We start from the raw sequence: 17626 nt of genomic DNA, 5'->3' as shown, positions 1-17626 counted from the left end.
CACAGCTGGGATCTAAACTAAGCCTAGAGAAAATAGCTAGAACTCTGCCAGCCTGTAAAGCAATGGTATTATTCTCTTATACTTTAGTATAAGCATATATGGGCTTCATTGGCATACAGATATACCCAATGGGCAACAAAAAACAGTTAGAGAGTTAGTGAGACTTGACTGTTTCTTAATAAAATTTATTGCTTCTATTTATTATTTTTCCAAAGAAGAAACCAAGATGAGAATGGGCAAACACAAGATAGAAAAATTGAGAATTCTTCGCAAACCACGTTTCTACTGTGATTTCCAGAAGAAAAGCAATTCAAGTAGCAGAGAAGGCATATAATAAGATCCAAATGCAGAACCGATTTCTCTTTTATTTCTAGAATTAAAATATAGTACTGCCAGCACCAAAAGTTCAGAGAAAAGGGGGAATGCAAACCCTAAAGTCTCAAAAATACAATTCCTTCTGCAAATATGAAAAAATAAGATGACAGTCTTCAGTTGTAGCATGATTTCCAGAGTGAACACTTTATGGAAAATAGTGTCAAGGTAATCACAACAAAATTTGAAATGATTGCTAACATGCATAGATATGAAACACAGATATAGTAACAGATATAAAAGAAACAACTTCTTTGAAACAGTCTTATTCACCCTGCCCCCTTCTTTCACACATCCTATTTGTAAGAAATCCTTGATTTAGATGAACGGAGAAACTTCTTCCCTCACGCTCCTTTCCCTGTTCTGCACTTCCCACTACATTCCCATCTGAAACACCATCGCATTCACTTAATGCCCTCTAGTAGTTTTCCAAACTTACCGCTTTGAGTCACTCTTCTTGCCTTATTTCTATGCAGATTTTGGGTGTAGACCAAAATCCCACCTGTGGGATCATCCCTGTGGAGGGTAGGTGGGATGATACAGCACTACAGCTGCTGCTGTGACAAAGCGACCCACTGTATACCCATATTTGATATCCTATGGTCACTTAATTCAGACTACAAGCATCTTGGTGCAGGAAACATATTTTCCCAGATAGGTAAAACTTTGTGAAATGACACTAAAACATACACAGTAAATAGCACGCTACACTTGCAAAGTCAAGCATCCAAGAGCTAGTAAACACCAAAAATAAGCTAACCCACATAAACTTAATCCAGAACCCATGATCATATATGTCGTGGTATCATTTTCAGCTAACAAGATAGGATACTATTTTTTTAATATCATCCTGCCTTGCTCAGTGCACAAACAGGCTGAGCTCATTGAAAAAACAATCATTCAATACCTTCGTTGTTCAGTGATCCAGGCCTTGTCTCCTGTGTGCACTTCTAATCCTGCTCTGAAGGCAGAAAAGCCCATAAGGAAACAACTGTTTTGATCATACTCTTTACTACATTATCCAGCTAATCTCACAAACATTTATTTGCATTTATCTTACAAAAGCTGTTATGCTGCTGCCGGTGATGCACAATTCAGAGTAAAGAGTAAGTATTAATTTGAAGTGCTCCTAACTTGCATGGCTGCTGAATTTTAGAGTACTCTACATATTTGGCATGGTTGTCATATTTAAAGTATAGTTTCCATCTGACAACACTGGGAGCAGTAGCTCCTCTTCACTTATGCAAATCATCTCACAGACAAGGAATAAGCTATTATTGCCACCTAAGAAAACCTGGGTTTAGGTAATTTGCCCACCTTCACTCACTGTCATGTGGCAGATGCAGAGATATAACTTTATTCTCTTAAATATTGTTCAATTGCTGTACACATGCTTTTGTTTTACTACCTGCCATTCCGCAACTCACTGATTCTCCTAGACACAGCCCCTCTTTTGGTACAGAAATGTTGCTCTGGCAGATTTTCAAAGTATTGCTATAGCTGGCTGGAATTTCTAAATAGCAGAATAGCCCTGGTCGGACAGCTGTATGGCTAGTAATCTCTGACATGTTCAGCACATAGTCTTGCCATGTGGATGTAACACAGCTGCTGTGTTCCAGCAAAGCATATAAAATACTCCACAGCACTGCTGGATTTCCTGTGAACTTACACACATTGCTTTCTGAGGAATCCAGGACAGAAATAAGACATTTTTACTTATAGTATGGTTTCCACAATGAAACGGAGATCTTAATCTCCTGTGCTACATGGCAGATCACCTCAAAGCCCAGTTTTCTCTGTCCCTGCTTGCAGAGTCTCATCAAGCTCCCTGAGCTTAAAAACATGCAAAGCCCCCAGGAACTACTCAGAACTTGACTGATCATGGCATTGTACAACATACGCACTGAACAGTACACACCCAGTTGCCTGTTTCTGTTACAAGCAAGAACAGCTGAAGTGAGACGAGCAGGGCCAGCGCCAAGTGAGTGTGTATGTCACTGTTACTGTTCTCAACAACCGACCTTCAGGAAAGCAGGCAGGGATTTTCCAGCTGAACACTTCATCTTGGCCCTCTCCTTCACCTTCAGCATAATAAACCCTCACTAGCTTAATGGACCCAAGCAAGCCCCTGAAGGCTGCTTCACCTGCAAATATCCAACCCCCAAACTATACAAAGGTGCCAAACTCACTGATTCAACGCCTTTCAGGAGTGACGCGCTGAGGCAGGTGCCAGGCATAAACACATCGTTATTTTTCAGGATTATTTCAAACAGCATTGAAGAGACAAGAAAGAAAACCAACGACTGCCCCTCTTCCCCCCCGAAACAAGCCCCCTCACTAGGGGCGCTACCCCCCCTTTAACGTGGATTCCTGCCCTCCTCTCTCTGCCTCCTCGGGTACACCGCCAGAGGGACACAGGGGAAAGAATGGAACACGGGGCAGGGGCAGGGGCAAGGGCACGTGCAGGGGCACGGGCACGGGCACAGCGGGCGAGGACCCGCCTCTCCCCACACGATTAAGTCCCCCCAGCCAGGAGACCTCTCGCTACACAGGTGCGAAGTAGGCGGAACCCTTGCTCTCTGTCAATCAGAGTCTCTTCCCGCCCCCCGCACCGAGGCTGCCCTATCCAACCGCGCCTCCGCCAAGCGCCCGCGCGGTCACACTGACGAGCGGTGGGAGGGGCGAGGCCCCGATCCCTCGCGCTCCGATTGGCCGAATCGGCGGTCCGCTCGCCCGGGCGAGACTCCGCCTTCTCACCGCCCCCCCCGGAACTCAGGGCGCGGAGAGAGCAATGGTGTAGAGATCCCTCACGATCTGATTGGCCAAGTGTGAACGCCACTCAAGTTAAGACTCCGCCCCTCCTCCGGGGCGGGGCAGCGGCTCAGCTGACCGGTCAGCCCCGTGACAGGGAGGGGGTGGGCTTCACTGCTGATTGGTCAGTTCGGTCTGTCGCTCCTTCAGAACCCCGCCCAGCCGCCCTCAATCTCCATGCTAATTGGTTGCGGGGCTTGTCAGTCAGCGCTCCCCGGGGGCTCTCGGTCCGGCGGTGCGGCCTGGCATCTTCCCAGCGGCGCCTGGCAGCGCGGCGGCAGCCGGCACGGCGGCGGACATGGGGCGGCGCGGCGGGGTTCCCTGCGCCCTGGAGCTGGCCGTGCTGCTCACATCGGCTTGTCTCGCCGGTGAGCGAGCGGCGTTCGGCCTCCGTGGGGGAGCGCTGGCCTGGCCTGCTGGGGAGGGGGAGGGTGCGGGAAACGGGAAGGGCTGCCTGGGCGCCGCGGGGACAGAGGCGGCTGCGCGCCTCAGCGGGACCGGGGCCGCCGCGGGAAAGGGGCGCGGGAGCGGTTTGGGGGAAGGAAAGGGAAGGAGCACGGAGGGAGAGCCCCGCCGGCCCCTGCAGGTACCCGGCGCTTCTCCCGCCCGTGTGTGTCTGTTGGGTCGGTCTGTCTGTCTGTCTGCCAGCTTAAGGGCCGAGAGGTGGGAGCAGAGGGCTGTCTCTTGCTGCAGCTGCCTGACCCCCATCCTCCCACCCGCCCCGGCTGCGCTAGAGACTGTGCTTGAAGACTTCACCCTCCCTTTCGAGCACAGCGCTGTGTGGAAAGCGTTACAGAATCACAGAATCGTTTAGGTCGGAAAAGACCTTTAAGATCATCAAGTCTCACTGTTACCCAGGACTGCCAAGTCCACCACTAACCATGTCACTGAGGGCCTCATCTACACGGTTTGTGAACACATTGTTTTGTTATTCTGTGCGAATTGTCATGTTTTGCCGAGCTGGAGGCTTTCTGTTGTTTGCTGTGAGCCAGGCTTGTGATCTGCTCTTACAGCTTCCAGGCCCCACAGACAGTTTTCACTCAGTGTACCTTAGTTCTTCAGCCCAGGCTCACAAAGGCTTTTGAGAGGTGAAGTTCTGCAGAAGTACAACTTTGGTAAGGTGGAAGTTTTCTAGCAATGCGAATTTCATTGAGAAGGGTAATGCTCTAATTTTACCCACCCACTTAAGCAGTCTTATCCTAGGTTAAGCCTGCTTGTCCTAAACAACACTTGGCTCTTACAGCCCTGTGGAGGGCAACATGTGAAATCCTACAGACTGAGCAAAAACATTTGTAGCAGTTTCGTAAATTCCTTGCTATACAAATTGGTCTGCAAACATTTCTGTCCGTCAGACTGCAGGTTGATACACTGTTAAAATTGATAGCACCTCATCCAATGGACACATCAATTTAAACCAAAAAATGCTTGAATCTGCTCCATATACATCTGTTGGTTTGGCCTCTTTCCTTCCTTTTGCCACCCTTCTCTGACCTGCCTTGCAGTACTTTGTTCCTTTAGTATGTTTATCATAACATAGCTCAGATTTACTGTCAACATTTGTATGCATGATCATGACCCAGGCTTTAAAACAGCATCTTCAAGGTCACATTGGTTAAATTGTTGTTTAGGGAAGGTTATAACTGCACAACGCATCAGTTTACTGCATTATTTTTATGAACAACCTTTAGATTCGCAGATGCCCTGGAAAACGATGGTATATAGGTGCTTGGTTTGGTAACTGATTTTCAGTGAGTGTATGAGTAAATACTTTTAGTTTCTGTACACTGTTATATATTTTTGAAGTATGCAGTCAGACTGATTGTATAATTAGATCTTCAACAGCCTGCAAATATTTATTGCTTTCTTGATTTTTCCTGAGTCTTATGTCAGGTTAGTTTTCTGTTAGAAACCTACACAAATTGCTTGCTGGATGAGATATGCCTGAAATTTTGCATTGTACATGTTACTGCTTATGTACGTACGCCAAATGTGTTTTAAACTTTATTTAGATAAAAGTTTGTATATGCAGTTATGCTTAAATGACTTCAAAATAGGAAGCTAGGTTGAAATAAGTTCATCTCCTATTTCTATGGAGTCCTGTCTGACTTTATTGCGCAGTAAATTACTGTCATCATAATACAGTTTAGAAATATGCTTCTAGTGAACTTTGCTATTCAGGGTAATAGGGAAGAGAGTGAAAGGGGATCCCAACTAAATGAAAACCCAGCAGAAGAAGTGTTGCAGATTGTGGCTTCACACAATTAGCTTAGGTCTAGTACTGCATCCAAGGAAAAAAAATGTCTCACAACGTCATGTGGTTGAGAAGGCAGAGCAGAGACACCGGAGCTGTTCTGCAGATGCCAGATTGTTCCTGGCAGTGCTCTGTTCAAGCCAGCGCTGACAAACTGCTGATCCTCCTGGCTTCGGGTTCAGTGGCTCAGGCTGTTATCTGCATGAAAAGAGGTGGTAAGCCAAGCAGTCCTGTAAGCAAACAGAGCTGTATTGATGCTGCTTCTGAGCTGACGGGGTACTGGAGTCTGCCTGGCTCTGCTGAGAGTTGGTTCTACCAGGTCTGAACTGTAACACCACTCACAAGCTGCCAGTAAGTACGCAGAAGTGGGTTGTGCTATTGCTTGAGTAACTGTCCTGCTTTTGTTAGTGGATTTGTATGTCCTTAGTCATTGCCGTGTAGAAACTTTATTTTGTATGCTAGAGCATTAAAGCGATTGGTTCTCATTACTTATTACATAAAGTGATAGGTATGAGAGAGGAGAAGAAGGAATGAAAGCTCTAATATGGAGTTTTTTTCTGTGTTATGTAAGATTGCAAGGACTCTGATGGCTTTTTATGTTTGTTTTTCAGGTGTAAGTGGTGATGAATTTAGTGTCTTACGATCACCTCAGTCGGTTGTTTTTCGAGATGGAAGTTGGCCCATTCCTGGCGAGCGGATCCCAGATGTAGCTGCGTTATCCATGGGCTTTTCTGTTGAAGAAGTACGTTTCAGTTCTTGATTTTTGAAATCCCTCTAGAACAATAGACCTGCTCACTTAAAACGCAGATCTTCTGTCATGTGCTGGAATATATCAAATATCATCCTGTTTGTCTTGAGGAATGTGTGACTTGTCAGAGTGTGGTTTCCAAGTCATATGAGCAGCAAAAGGCTGTGCCAGCCGGCTAATTTGAATCATCAGCTATAGAAGGAAGCAAGCCTGAGGAGTCTTTACTGTGTTTTTGTTCATTTCCTCTGAGAGCCACCCACATGCTGTATCCCCCCATCCATGGTCACGTACAGAGAGTCTGTGGAAACTAGTCACTTCTTGCCTACGAGCTATCTGTAGGGCTGTGCTCCTGGGTACACTGAAGATGGTGAGAAACGGCTTGGCTAGGCAGGCATTTTGTCAGCTCAGAAAGCTTGTCTTGGTGATAAGAACCACATAGAGTGGTTACTTAGTAAGTAATCCAGAGATTTGAAAACTTAACTTGTGGTAGTGTTTTCCCAAATCAGGTTTTTGAATACAGCTTTAGTGATGTTTGAAGTGGGGCACATGAGTAGGAGCCCTTGGATTGATTCCATCTTGCCTACTGAATTTTTTGCTGGGCTTCAGCAGAGACGAGTGGCTGTCGAAACAGAATGTGAAAGTGTGATAGCCAGGTGTCTCTAGCAGTGTCTGTGTGCGGCCAGATACTCAAAGCTACAAGCTGGGTTATGCTCACAATGCTAGGGGGTGGTGGAGGCTGGTTCCCATTTCTGCTATACTGCAGCTAGGCAAGAGGTCCTTTAAGTCTGGTTTGAATGCAGGTCTGTTTAGCCTGTGTCTTGGAATTTGTCTGAAAATACCTTGTTGTCAATTAATTATGCTTTTTTGTCATTAAGCTAGTAACACACTCTTATGAGTAGTATTCCTAAGAGGTACATTTTGATTATTTTATCAAGAAAAAGCCAATACATCAGATGGTTTTGCGTGCATTGCATGTGAAGGCACCCAGGAAAACAGTGAGATTTGGCCCATTTTGAACACTTGGCGTACTGGTCATCCAGAAGTATGATATGTTTATGGAAAAAAAGTGTTTCAGTACTTGCTCTGTGCCTTTGCCAAAGTGTAGAGTTCATTTGCTGTGATGGGTCCATAGCATCCTTTAGAAATAGTTGTCTATTAGTATTATTTCATAGCCTAGAAGCAGGCAGGGAAGAAAGTGTTTTAATTACTCTATTCAGTGAAGCCCTGAAACTAAAAGTTACCAGCACTGTCACTAAGGCAGAGATCACTGTCTAGGTAGCTTCCAACCTTGGTATAGAGGATACTGCAGGGCACTGCGCTCAGCTTTACAGCAAGGCTGTAGGCTAGGAACGTAAATTGGCAGTGCAGTAGGTGCACTGGAGATAATTGAGAATTCCCAATGTAATGCAGCAATTCTAAAAAACAGTCATAAAATGTTCCTCTTGCTAAAGCAAGATAAAATGGAACCTCTTTTTTGTTCCTCATGATGCTTCAAAAGATTTTTCTTTTGTTTCTTTGAGGTGATACAGATCGTGATGTCAATGACATTTAATTCTTAAATCCAAATAAAATGGTTTCATAAAACTTAACCAAGCAGTTATGTCTTTTACACAAATGGAGAAATCTGAATTTGTTCTAAATAGATGAATTTGTATTTTGTGCCTGAATAAAACAGCCAGGTAGCCTTCACTGTGCTCTTACCAATACGTAACTGCAGTAAGCTACTAAGGAATCTTTTTTTCTATGTTTTCTTTGCAAATTTGTAAGTTTTAGATTAGTACATTGTTGTCGTGATTGACACTCCCTTCCCTTTGAGTATGTGTCCTGTTTCTTTCTAGTACTGAAAATATCAAGATGTTAGTGTTTTAATGTGCCTAAACCCTTTTCTATGGTGTTTTGCAAAAGATGGTGTGTGTGTGGTTTTTTTAATTGAGGCTTCACTTATTAAATACAGACTATGATATATTGAATTTAATTATGGGAAATAACTCCTGACCTATCCAGTATGTATAATACTTTCTCAGCGTAGACTTTGTTATTAAGTTACTGGCACCTTTTAAACCAGCAGTTTCTTCATGGTTAACTTGAGACAGCATTATTCTAGAGGAAAGCATTCTAGTATTAACTTGCTCCCCCATGAAATTTCCAACAGACTGTCCTGCACAGAGTTATTAACAAGATAGTTATTTTGCTGTAATCATTGGGCAGGGGTCCTCGCTTTCTCCCTTTGAAATACAAGACGGTTTTTACTATTTTCTGATAGGACCTTTCCTGGCCTGGGCTTGCAGTGGGTGATCTGTTTCACAGACCACGAGCTACTGTGCTGGTAACCGTGAAGGGAGTAGACAAGCTGGCATTGCCTATGAAAGGGGTTTCTTACCCTATTGAGAATGTGAGTATCCACATTTGCTCAAAAAGAGGTTTTCCAGACTTCTGTGCTTAAGCAAATTATCTCCTTTTATATCATTAGGCCCTGTTTTATCAAAAATCTAACTAGACATTGTCTTCCAGGCTGTTCCTCTCAGTCTTGACAGTGTTGCGAATGCTATTCATACTTTGTTCTCTGAGGAAACTCCCGTGGTCTTGCAGCTGGCCCCCAGTGAGGAAGTGAGTATTGCTTCACTTCTGATTCCAGATGTTCTAAATAATAATCCACTTTCCACTTGTGTGGCTGGAGCAAAACCTATTCATTATATGAAATATTTTGCATCGGAGAGGGATTGCAAGTGTGATTGATTATTAATGAGTGACTGGAAAAACTAAAAACTAATCTGTGGTGGTGGTGTTAAACAATGGCTGTTCCTGCAGAGAGTGTACATGGTGGGCAAGGCAAACTCTGTATTTGAAGATCTGTCTGTCACACTGCGCCAACTGCGAAACCGCTTATTCCAGGACAACTCCATTCTCAGCTCCATTCCTCTCAACTCCCTCAGCAGAAACAATGAGGTAAAAAACTTTAATCAGTGGGAACTAAGAACCAAGGAACTAAGCTTTAAGGGTTTTTTGGTTGTGTTTCTCTCTTTTTTTTTTTTTTTTTTGCAAGCAACTTTATTGAAAGAGTTATTTCCTTCTAGCATGTTTTGATGCTGTAACAGACATAACCTGTTATAAAATACTGAGCCTTGCAGCAAAATGGGACTTCCCTAACTTTGGTCTCACCAAAGGAAATACCTATCTCTTTCTTTCTGCCTCGTCCCCCAGGTTGACTTGCTTTTCCTGTCAGAACTACAAGTCCTACATGATATTGCAAGCCTGGTAAGGTTTTTTTGAAACACTTCCCCATCTTTTGTCACAAACTTCAGAGATCTCCTTTAAAGGTATAGAAGCTGTAGCCAGGATACTTGGCAACCAGTGATATATATTCCAGTGTGTCATCAGTTGGCTGCATCAGTTTAAATAATGCATTCTGAAGCTGTTTGTGTCAGCCCTGTCACTGGTGAAAGAAAATGAGAACCTTAATCATTTGTAGTTTCTTTTGTATTTTGTTTGGTGAGAAGAGGGGGAATGCTGAGCTGCTATTTCTCTATACCCAAAGACACAGGAAGTAATTAATGAAGAATTTGCTAGGGTTTTCCTTCTTTTCTTAATTGATAAGTATAATGGTAGTTAAGAACATGTTCTTTGTCCTAGCCACAACTCTACTTTAAAAAATCACCATAACATTTTTATCTGAAAAGACTGGGGTAACTTTTGTGGCATGAATAGTGATGGTGATAGAAATGTTCCCACGGAGAGGCAAGCTTTTAATTCTTACAATCTTTTTACTAAGAAGCTACTGTCTTGTTGCTGTGGTTTAGGGTTTGTTTTGGGGTTGGTTGTGGGGTTTGTTTGTTTCTTTTCTTTCTCTGTGCCGCAGCCCTCAGCTAGTTAAAGAAACAGTCATTAAAAACTGGAAGTTCACCTTAGCTGAAGGGCTGGTGGAGAGAAATAGGGCTCTTGAGAAAATGAGGTAGAACAATGTGGTGTTGTCTTGCAAACTAGAAATCCTGTAGTTAAAGTAGATGGGAAGATAAGAGCAGATTAAATGCCTTGCTTTCAGAGACTCTTCTCTTGTGCAGGGAAATGTCAATGCTGCAGCTTTCACACCTGTAGAAGTGCAAGAACATCACTTCTCTCCTTTGAGATAATTTGGATTATATTGGTTGGGTTTTTGGCAATGGGATGATACTTAAGTGAAGTACTTCTGCACATGGGTTACAGCAAGGTAGAAGTTGCAACCTACTCAGTTTTGCATGGGCTAGCTTCAGCAGAGTGATTAGTAGTATCTAAGTATTGTAGTGATGTTTTGTTTTTTTTTTCTCCAAGTTTTATTTTTACAGTGATTACAGAACAAGGATTCTGATGTGAATAAGTATAATGTTTCTTTTTAGTAAAGCTCTATATTACATGTATATAACCTCATGTTAGGAATAGATGCTGCTTGATGATCATCTTCTTTCTTCTGTAGAATAGGAAAAGAAACAGTTGTGGACATCTTCTAGTTAAGTTGGCGAGAAATTCCACTTTCTTATCTATATGGAATGTGACTGTGCAAAGTGAGGCTGGATTAGTGCCAGCAGCAAACTGATTTTTGTGAAATGTGTTTTTAAAATAACCTGTGTATGATTTCTTTCTGCCCTCAATGGTGTGTCAAAGCTGTCTCGACACAAGCACTTAGCCAAAGATCACTCTCCAGACCTGTATTCTCTGGAACTGTCTGGTTTGGAAGAGGTTGGAAAACGATATGGGGAAGATTCTCAGCAGTTCAAGGATGCTTCTCAAATTCTTGTAGACTCTTTGCAAAAGGTATGCTTTCTACCTAGTGAGCAAAACTCACAGGAATACTAAGGAAATATTTTTTTGTGTTAACTACAAGGGAGTTAGCTTATTGACTGTCTTCTGCTTTGAATTGTCACTTCATTAGTGATGGCTTGTCTGATGCTTGTGTTGGTTTGGTTTTCAAAATGCTGTTGTTCAGTTTAAAATTGAATGTTACAACTTGTCACTCTGGAAAGTGTAGACATGAATTTACAATGTGTTAGATATTTTGTGTAAACGAATAGGGATATACTGAAACATGACTTGGTATATTTGTTTTTCCTAAATAAATATCTTGCATTTAAAACCACTAGTAGGTCTTGCAAAAACATGCTCTCAGAAATGTGGAAATATCTTTATTTCAGGGTACAGTGGTTAGTTTCCCCTTGCCCACAAAGCTGTGTAAATCTATATTTCTAAACCTCTAAAATAACTGCTGCTCATCTGTCAATGTGCTCAAAGTAATTCTTTATCAGATCTTATGTAATCGTTAGATAAAATCTTGGTTATGACCAGTCGCTCTTGAGAGTTTCAAAAGCATGATGGAAAAGTATAAAAATGTGAATAATGCCAAATAAGTTTGGCTAGTAAGTCAAATAACTGTTTTCGTCCTCTTTGCCGTTAAACAAATGTATTTAAATACTAGACATATTAGTCTTTGGACCAGCTTAAATTATTCAGGTTCATAATTTCCCAGTGGAAGGTTGAGAACTGAAATATTTTGTTGAAACTGATAGACATACACTGGGGAAACTATGTGCTGATGGGCCTTTTGTGAAAGGGATGAAAGAATGAGTTCAGCCCAGAAAGCAGTCATAAGCTCCAGTTTCCTGAACAGTGTGTTTGAGGTGGTTTAAAGAGATACTGTAAACCAGGTGAGTCAGCACTTTCTTAGTGGAATTCTGAAATGGTGTAAATCTTTACAACTTTCCAGCATTATTCCTGAAGCTGACTCTTACAGTTTAGTACATCTTGCTAACAAAACTTTACTTAATTCCTGGCTACAGTGCAGGTTTTAAATTAAATCACTCTTGCTTTTCCAGTTTGCAGATGAGATGTTTAATCTGTATAGCGGGAATGCAGTAGTAGAAGTGGTAGCTGTAAAGGCATTTAATTCTCCCAACATAAGGAAGACTCGATCAATTCTCCAATCTTCAGAGGTAGTAAATGCACATTTTTCTGTATCTATCTCATTTATTAAAAGTGATCCAAACTGCATCACTTCTTCACTTGAGCATAGCTTTTTTTTTTTTAAGGACTAGAATACTGACTGATTTAGGCATGGGTGTGAAGAGGTCAGCTTCCCTGTCTTGATCTTCACTTAATCATATAGTAATTTAGGTTGAAGAGGGCCTCTGGAGGTCATCTAGTCCGACCAACTGCTCAAAGCAGGATTAATTTAGGAGTTAGATTGGGCTGCTCAGGTCCTTGTGCAGCCAAGTTCTTGAGAAGTCCATGGCTGGCAGTCCCATGGCCTCTCTGGACAGCTTGTTCCAAAGTTTTAACCATTTTCCCTGTCAAAATGTTTTCCCTTATGTCTCGTTAGTGCATTTCTGTTGTTTTCTCCTCAGAACAGTAGTGCATGTAAGACCTGCGTCTGAGGTGGGGGGGGGAAATTGGTTTCCTTGACTTGCTGCCTACACTCCAGATGCAGTCCAGGGTGCAGTTGCCTGGCGTCATTGCAGGGGCACTCTGCTGACTCCTTGGGCACCTTGTCCACCAGGACCTCCAGGTTCCTCTCTGTAGAGCCGCTGCCCAGCTAGTCAGTTCCCACCAGCCTGTGGGGTTGTCCTGTCCCGCGTGCAGGACTTCATATTCGTCCCAACAGAATTTCATGAGGCTCCTGTCAGCCTGTTTTGGATTCCAATAATGTCAGTCACCGTAATTGCTTTTGCATTTTGTGCCCTAGCATCAGAATTGTGTAGACAAAAGTGCATCTCACATATTCAGATTGCTTAGATTTTTGACGTAGTCAGAATGTGTTTTGTATGCAAGCTAACTTTAAAGTAATACACCTTTTCTTTATTTCAGAGTGAATCAGACAATCCATATAACCTTGCCTACCCATATAACTACAACTACTCTGTAGTCTTCAACATTATTTTGTGGATGATGATAGGTCTTGCTTTAGCTGTGATAGTTATCTCCTACAACCTCTGGAACATGGATCCTGGGTACGACAGCATTATTTATAGGATGACAAACCAGAAGATAAGAATGGATTGAACTGCACTGTATTACAGCGCAAAGAAATTATGAAGAATAAGGTCTCCTTTAAACTGTCTGGAAAACAAATATTCTGACATGGTTAATTGTGGAATTTTTTTAAAGGTGTATTTGTTTCTAAGTACTTTTTTTCCTTCTCAAGCCTACTTTAAATGTTAGTAGTAGCACCAGATGGGATTTAGAAATTGAAATCTGCTTGTTAAAAACCCCAACAAACCAACAACATACAATCCCCAGGTAATTGTTATTAAAGTAACATCATTCCATTTTTTATCATGTAACATGAGTTTTTGAAATACCCTGTACTGCCTGTGACTGTGTGCAAAACATGAAATTATGATAGCAACATGTTGTTTGAAACTTTTACACTGGAAGATTAGAAATTATAGCGAAATTGTTGTGTTGTATATTATGAACCAGTTGTAAATGTTTGATGTAAATATTTATAATGGCTATATGTAACTTCAGAGAGGATAGTAATTATTCTTTAGTAATATACTAAATATAGAAATATTTCTACAAGACTACGATTCTAGTGGCACAAATGGCATTTTGATCTCATGTCGATGGCTCAGATGTGAGCTGTAGTCAGAAGGATCCTTCACCTAGAACTTGAATGACTTGGAGGTAAATAACAGTAGTGTGGCTGGTCTGTACAGTGACGAGTCTATAAATATTGAAGTAGCACCAGTCTGATCATGGTCTAATATCATGTACAGTTGAAAGTTCCTATTATGATGCTTCATATTCCTTCCATTTGTGTTGATGTTATTATAAAAAAAAAAAATTCTTTTTGATGATAAGAGTGGACCAACACTTGATTGGAACATACCTGGATTATAGTCCTGCTTCAGCCATTCAATAAAACAAAGAACAGTTGTTCTTGAATGCATTTATTCTTTGTGGCTTCATAGGTGTCACTACTTGTATTTACTATGAGCTCAGCTGAATAGAGTTTGTGCTGGCAGCCTCCTGTATGTGACAGTGGGCCCAAATCTGTAACAGTTTAGTTTTAATAGTCGTTCAGAAGCAAATGTTGGAAAAGCACCTTGTATGGACTAATTTTCCTAAACTAAATAATGAGTATAGTTAAACCAAGTTAATCTCTGTCCTGAATCTTTTTTAGAACTACCTACTTTTTTAGAAACTCATTTGCTCTTGTGGTAAAAGGAATTCTTCCAGACTACAGCAATGTGAGTGGAAACTGCTTGTCATCCTTTAATGTGCTTAACTTCCCCTACTGCTGGGAGATATTTGTTCCACTACCAGAAAAGATCTGCTCATTGAATTAATTTGCCTTGTTTACTGGGAATGTCAGATGTGGAGGGATTGAAGTTGTTTGTGTTGTGGGATACGGGATAGTGCTTCATGTTGAATTGAGTAACATCCTGCAGCTTTACCCAAGTCCAGGAAATCCAGTGTATTGTATGTTACATTAATTTGAAATTACTTTTAATGGCACTTAAAGTTAATCTGAGTAAGTTCAATAGATAGGAAGAGTTGCTGTGCCAGTTCCTCTAATTATTGAACATTCTGTAACACACCTGCACTGCTTTGAGAATCAATCCATCTGATGGAGCTGTACAACTGCTATGATTAAACAATTAAAATACAGCTCTGCCACAAGGCAGGGACACCTTCCACTTGACCAGGTTGCTCAAGGCCCCATCCAATTAAAATACCTGTATTTTAGGGCAGATGGGACTTTTGTAGTCCTTTCCACCCCACTGTCCAAAAAGTTTGTTTAAATGCAAGGCCTGCCCTTGAGATGGTCATCCCTGTCAGCTCCCTTCCAGCTGCTTGCTTGCTGCTGCTGTAGGTGGGCTCTAGTTTTGCTTTTTAAAACTAGTCTTACACTACTTTGAAGGGCATGTTTGAATTCCTGCCTCTCATGTTAGTACCATGTATGTTCATTCTTGTGGCAGTAGGCCTCCAGCTCATACTGAAGGGGCTTTTGAGCACTCTAATGTCTGCTATTTCTTGAATATCAGTTGCTTTGTGCAGCACAAGCTATTTTTTTGAACCCCTCTAAAGGCACTGTGCTTTAGTTTGAGGTAGGTAAGCAAGATGCATTACACTGTACAACAGTACTGGTCCTTACCTGCTGATCAAACAGGCAATTACAATACTGATCTGCATGCCAGGAATAGCGGTTTTGTACTTAGAATTCAGTTAATTTGAATGAAAGTGCTGTCACCATCATTAGATCCATTATTGATCTTTAAATGTAATCATCCCAAGAACAGAAACTGAAAAGGTTCGTGATATGGCAGAAATTGTAGGTTTTGTGGACAGTGCTACCAGGAAAGCAGTGAAACTGTCATATGAAGCTCTGTGAAGGAAGACACAGTGAGAGCAGAAGCTCACAATGTTGTTTTCCAGAGGGAAGTCACCACTGTTCTTCTGATGCAATCCTGGAAGGCTGAGAAAGGGAGAGGGATGTGAGGAAAATAGACCCTGTCTGCTCCAAGTGGGAAGTGCAGGAGAGTCATTATGCAATATTCAGCAGGAAGCAACTTTCAGCCAGGCCAGGAAAGGCTTGATACAGTGCTGTCTGTAGGATCTGGGATGTAACTGCTGCAGGGAGTGGTGATCTGGTCACCAGGGAGAGTGTCTCCTTGGGGAGCTTGGCCTTGGCAAAAAGAGTGAGAAGTATTTGATTGGGTCTGCTTCAGACCTTAGTCATGTATTGTCCAGTGTTTGTACTGGGGAATACCTGGAACCTGGGTAGCTGTTCTCATGAAGTGCTGATATTTGTGGAAAAGGAGAGAATTCTGGGTCAAAATTGAAGCCTGAGCATTGCTTTGATATTTAGTTTGAAAAGAGGAAATAAGATCTAAAATAGAGGGCTTTTTAAAGAGTCACTGTGCTGCTCTTTCTAGGTAATCCCCCAAAGTCCAAACTTGGCAGAAGGATGTGTCATCCAGGCTTAGCCTGTGCCTCAGCTGTCCAGACTTCACTGTGCAGCAGGCATGGCAACTTTCAAAGTTCTTCAGGCCAGTGCACTGCTGTTGCAACAGGCAAGATAAGCCTAAAGCAGATCTGAAATGTGTATTATGTTCAAGTCTAAGGAAGTGGAAGTGAAGAAACCGTGTTGAAATGCAAATGTTGAGCAACCTTGCAAATGAGTCCTGGGATTTGAGCTAAAATTCACAAATATTCTCCAGAAAAAAAGAAATGTTGTGCTTAAGGAAGGGTTGAGGACTGTCCTGCAGTATTTATTTTCTCCAGGCACTGAACCATATTCTTATGAATTTTCACCTATGTAGATAAGGGGGAGACGATCCACAAAAGTATTGCAGGACAGAAAAGGAGGCAGGTCAAGGAAGGCAGAAGGGGAACTATAGGATTTCAGATCTGTCAGAACAAAAGAAACTGGAATAAGTGGGGAACCCAGAAGTTTATTTCCTGTCTTTTTCTGCCACTAGCACAAGGTGTTGCTATGGAGGAGCTGCACTTACTTGCAAGGCACCTAACTGTAATGGGCTTCTACAGCTCACAGTGTGAAGGGTGGACGAGGACTGAGTGAAAGCAGACCACTGTACACAGAAGTGGTTTCCCTGCAGGAGCAGGGCTGACATGTGGTGTGTCATTGGATCAGAGAGCAGGGACTTCAACAACTCCCTTTGTGCAGTGTCAGTGCAGATGCTGGCACTGCTGCCGCCAAACCCTCTCTGGGCACTGCATGTAAGCACAGGTGACAGCAGGTCTCTGACCTCAAACCTGGGCAAGTCTTTGGTCTTGCTGTAAATGACTTCAATCTCCTGGTCCAGTGACAGTTCAGGTCCCTCTTTGTTTTTTGGGGAAACATCTCGGGAGATGTGCAGCACTAGCAGATATTGCAACACTTCCCATGCTTCTGAGAGACATGCGCCCTGGCACACTGCAACTGCAGAGAAACTGCTGTGCTGTTCTTTCTACTCAGACTTGCGTGAAGTGTGTTCTGCCTGAGCAGTGATGAGGTACAGGGTACAGAAACCCGGGGTGACCACATTCCTCTCAAATAAATGGAGCAGAAACTGGTGGATGGCATGAACCCACGCATCCAAATACCCTGCTCCAATGCTCTGTCCTACCTAAACTGCTGGAAAATCAGCCACTACATATGGTGTCTGCCTAGGACAGGCAGAAGGGCCTGCTGAAAGGCTGTTTAAACAATAGGAACGAATAGGTGGCGCTCTGAAGCCGTAGAGATTCTAATAGGCATCTATAACAAGTGACAAGAGAAGGGGCAATGGCTTTAACCTGAAAAAATGTAGATTTAGATTAGATGTTAGGAAAAAAACCTTCACTGTGAGGGTGGTGAGGCACTGCACAGGTTGCCCAGAGAAGCTGTGTCTGCCCCATCCCTGGCAGTGTTCAAGGCCAGGTTGGACGGGGCTTGGAGCAACCTGCTGTAGTCAAGGTGTCCCTGCCCATGG

The 17626-nt window shown here is 42.6% G+C and overlaps 1 protein-coding gene across 1 annotated transcript; it reads left to right on the top strand.

The window, feature by feature from the left end:
* The first annotated feature begins 3374 nt into the window (after positions 1 to 3374).
* ATP6AP2 (ATPase H+ transporting accessory protein 2) lies at positions 3375 to 14106 on the top strand. The gene is made up of 9 exons (XM_030476081.1): positions 3375 to 3551; positions 6046 to 6176; positions 8446 to 8574; positions 8694 to 8789; positions 8991 to 9128; positions 9384 to 9437; positions 10818 to 10967; positions 12023 to 12139; positions 13011 to 14106. Exons 1-9 carry the CDS (start codon positions 3482 to 3484, stop codon positions 13203 to 13205), a joined length of 1080 nt encoding a protein of 359 aa, XP_030331941.1. The 5' UTR covers positions 3375 to 3481; the 3' UTR covers positions 13206 to 14106.
* Positions 14107 to 17626: the final 3520 nt, after the last annotated feature.

This window comes from Strigops habroptila, chromosome 2 (genome assembly GCF_004027225.2).
Source record: "Strigops habroptila isolate Jane chromosome 2, bStrHab1.2.pri, whole genome shotgun sequence".
NCBI lineage: Eukaryota > Metazoa > Chordata > Aves > Psittaciformes > Psittacidae > Strigops > Strigops habroptila.
The sequence above is the reverse complement of the archived record's forward strand: the minus strand, read 5'-3'. Positions and strand labels throughout refer to the sequence as shown.

What these genes read in the sequence shown, in the direction of transcription:
- ATP6AP2 (XM_030476081.1), top strand. Translation starts at nt 3,482, where the DNA reads ATGGGGCGGCGCGGCGGGGTTCCCTGCGCCCTGGAGCTGGCCGTGCTG. An exon ending in TGGGCTTTTCTGTTGAAGAA is followed by an intron (nt 6,177 to 8,445) that starts GTACGTTTCAGT and finishes ATTTTCTGATAG; the next exon opens with GACCTTTCCTGGCCTGGGCT. An exon ending in CCCTCAGCAGAAACAATGAG is followed by an intron (nt 9,129 to 9,383) that starts GTAAAAAACTTT and finishes CTCGTCCCCCAG; the next exon opens with GTTGACTTGCTTTTCCTGTC.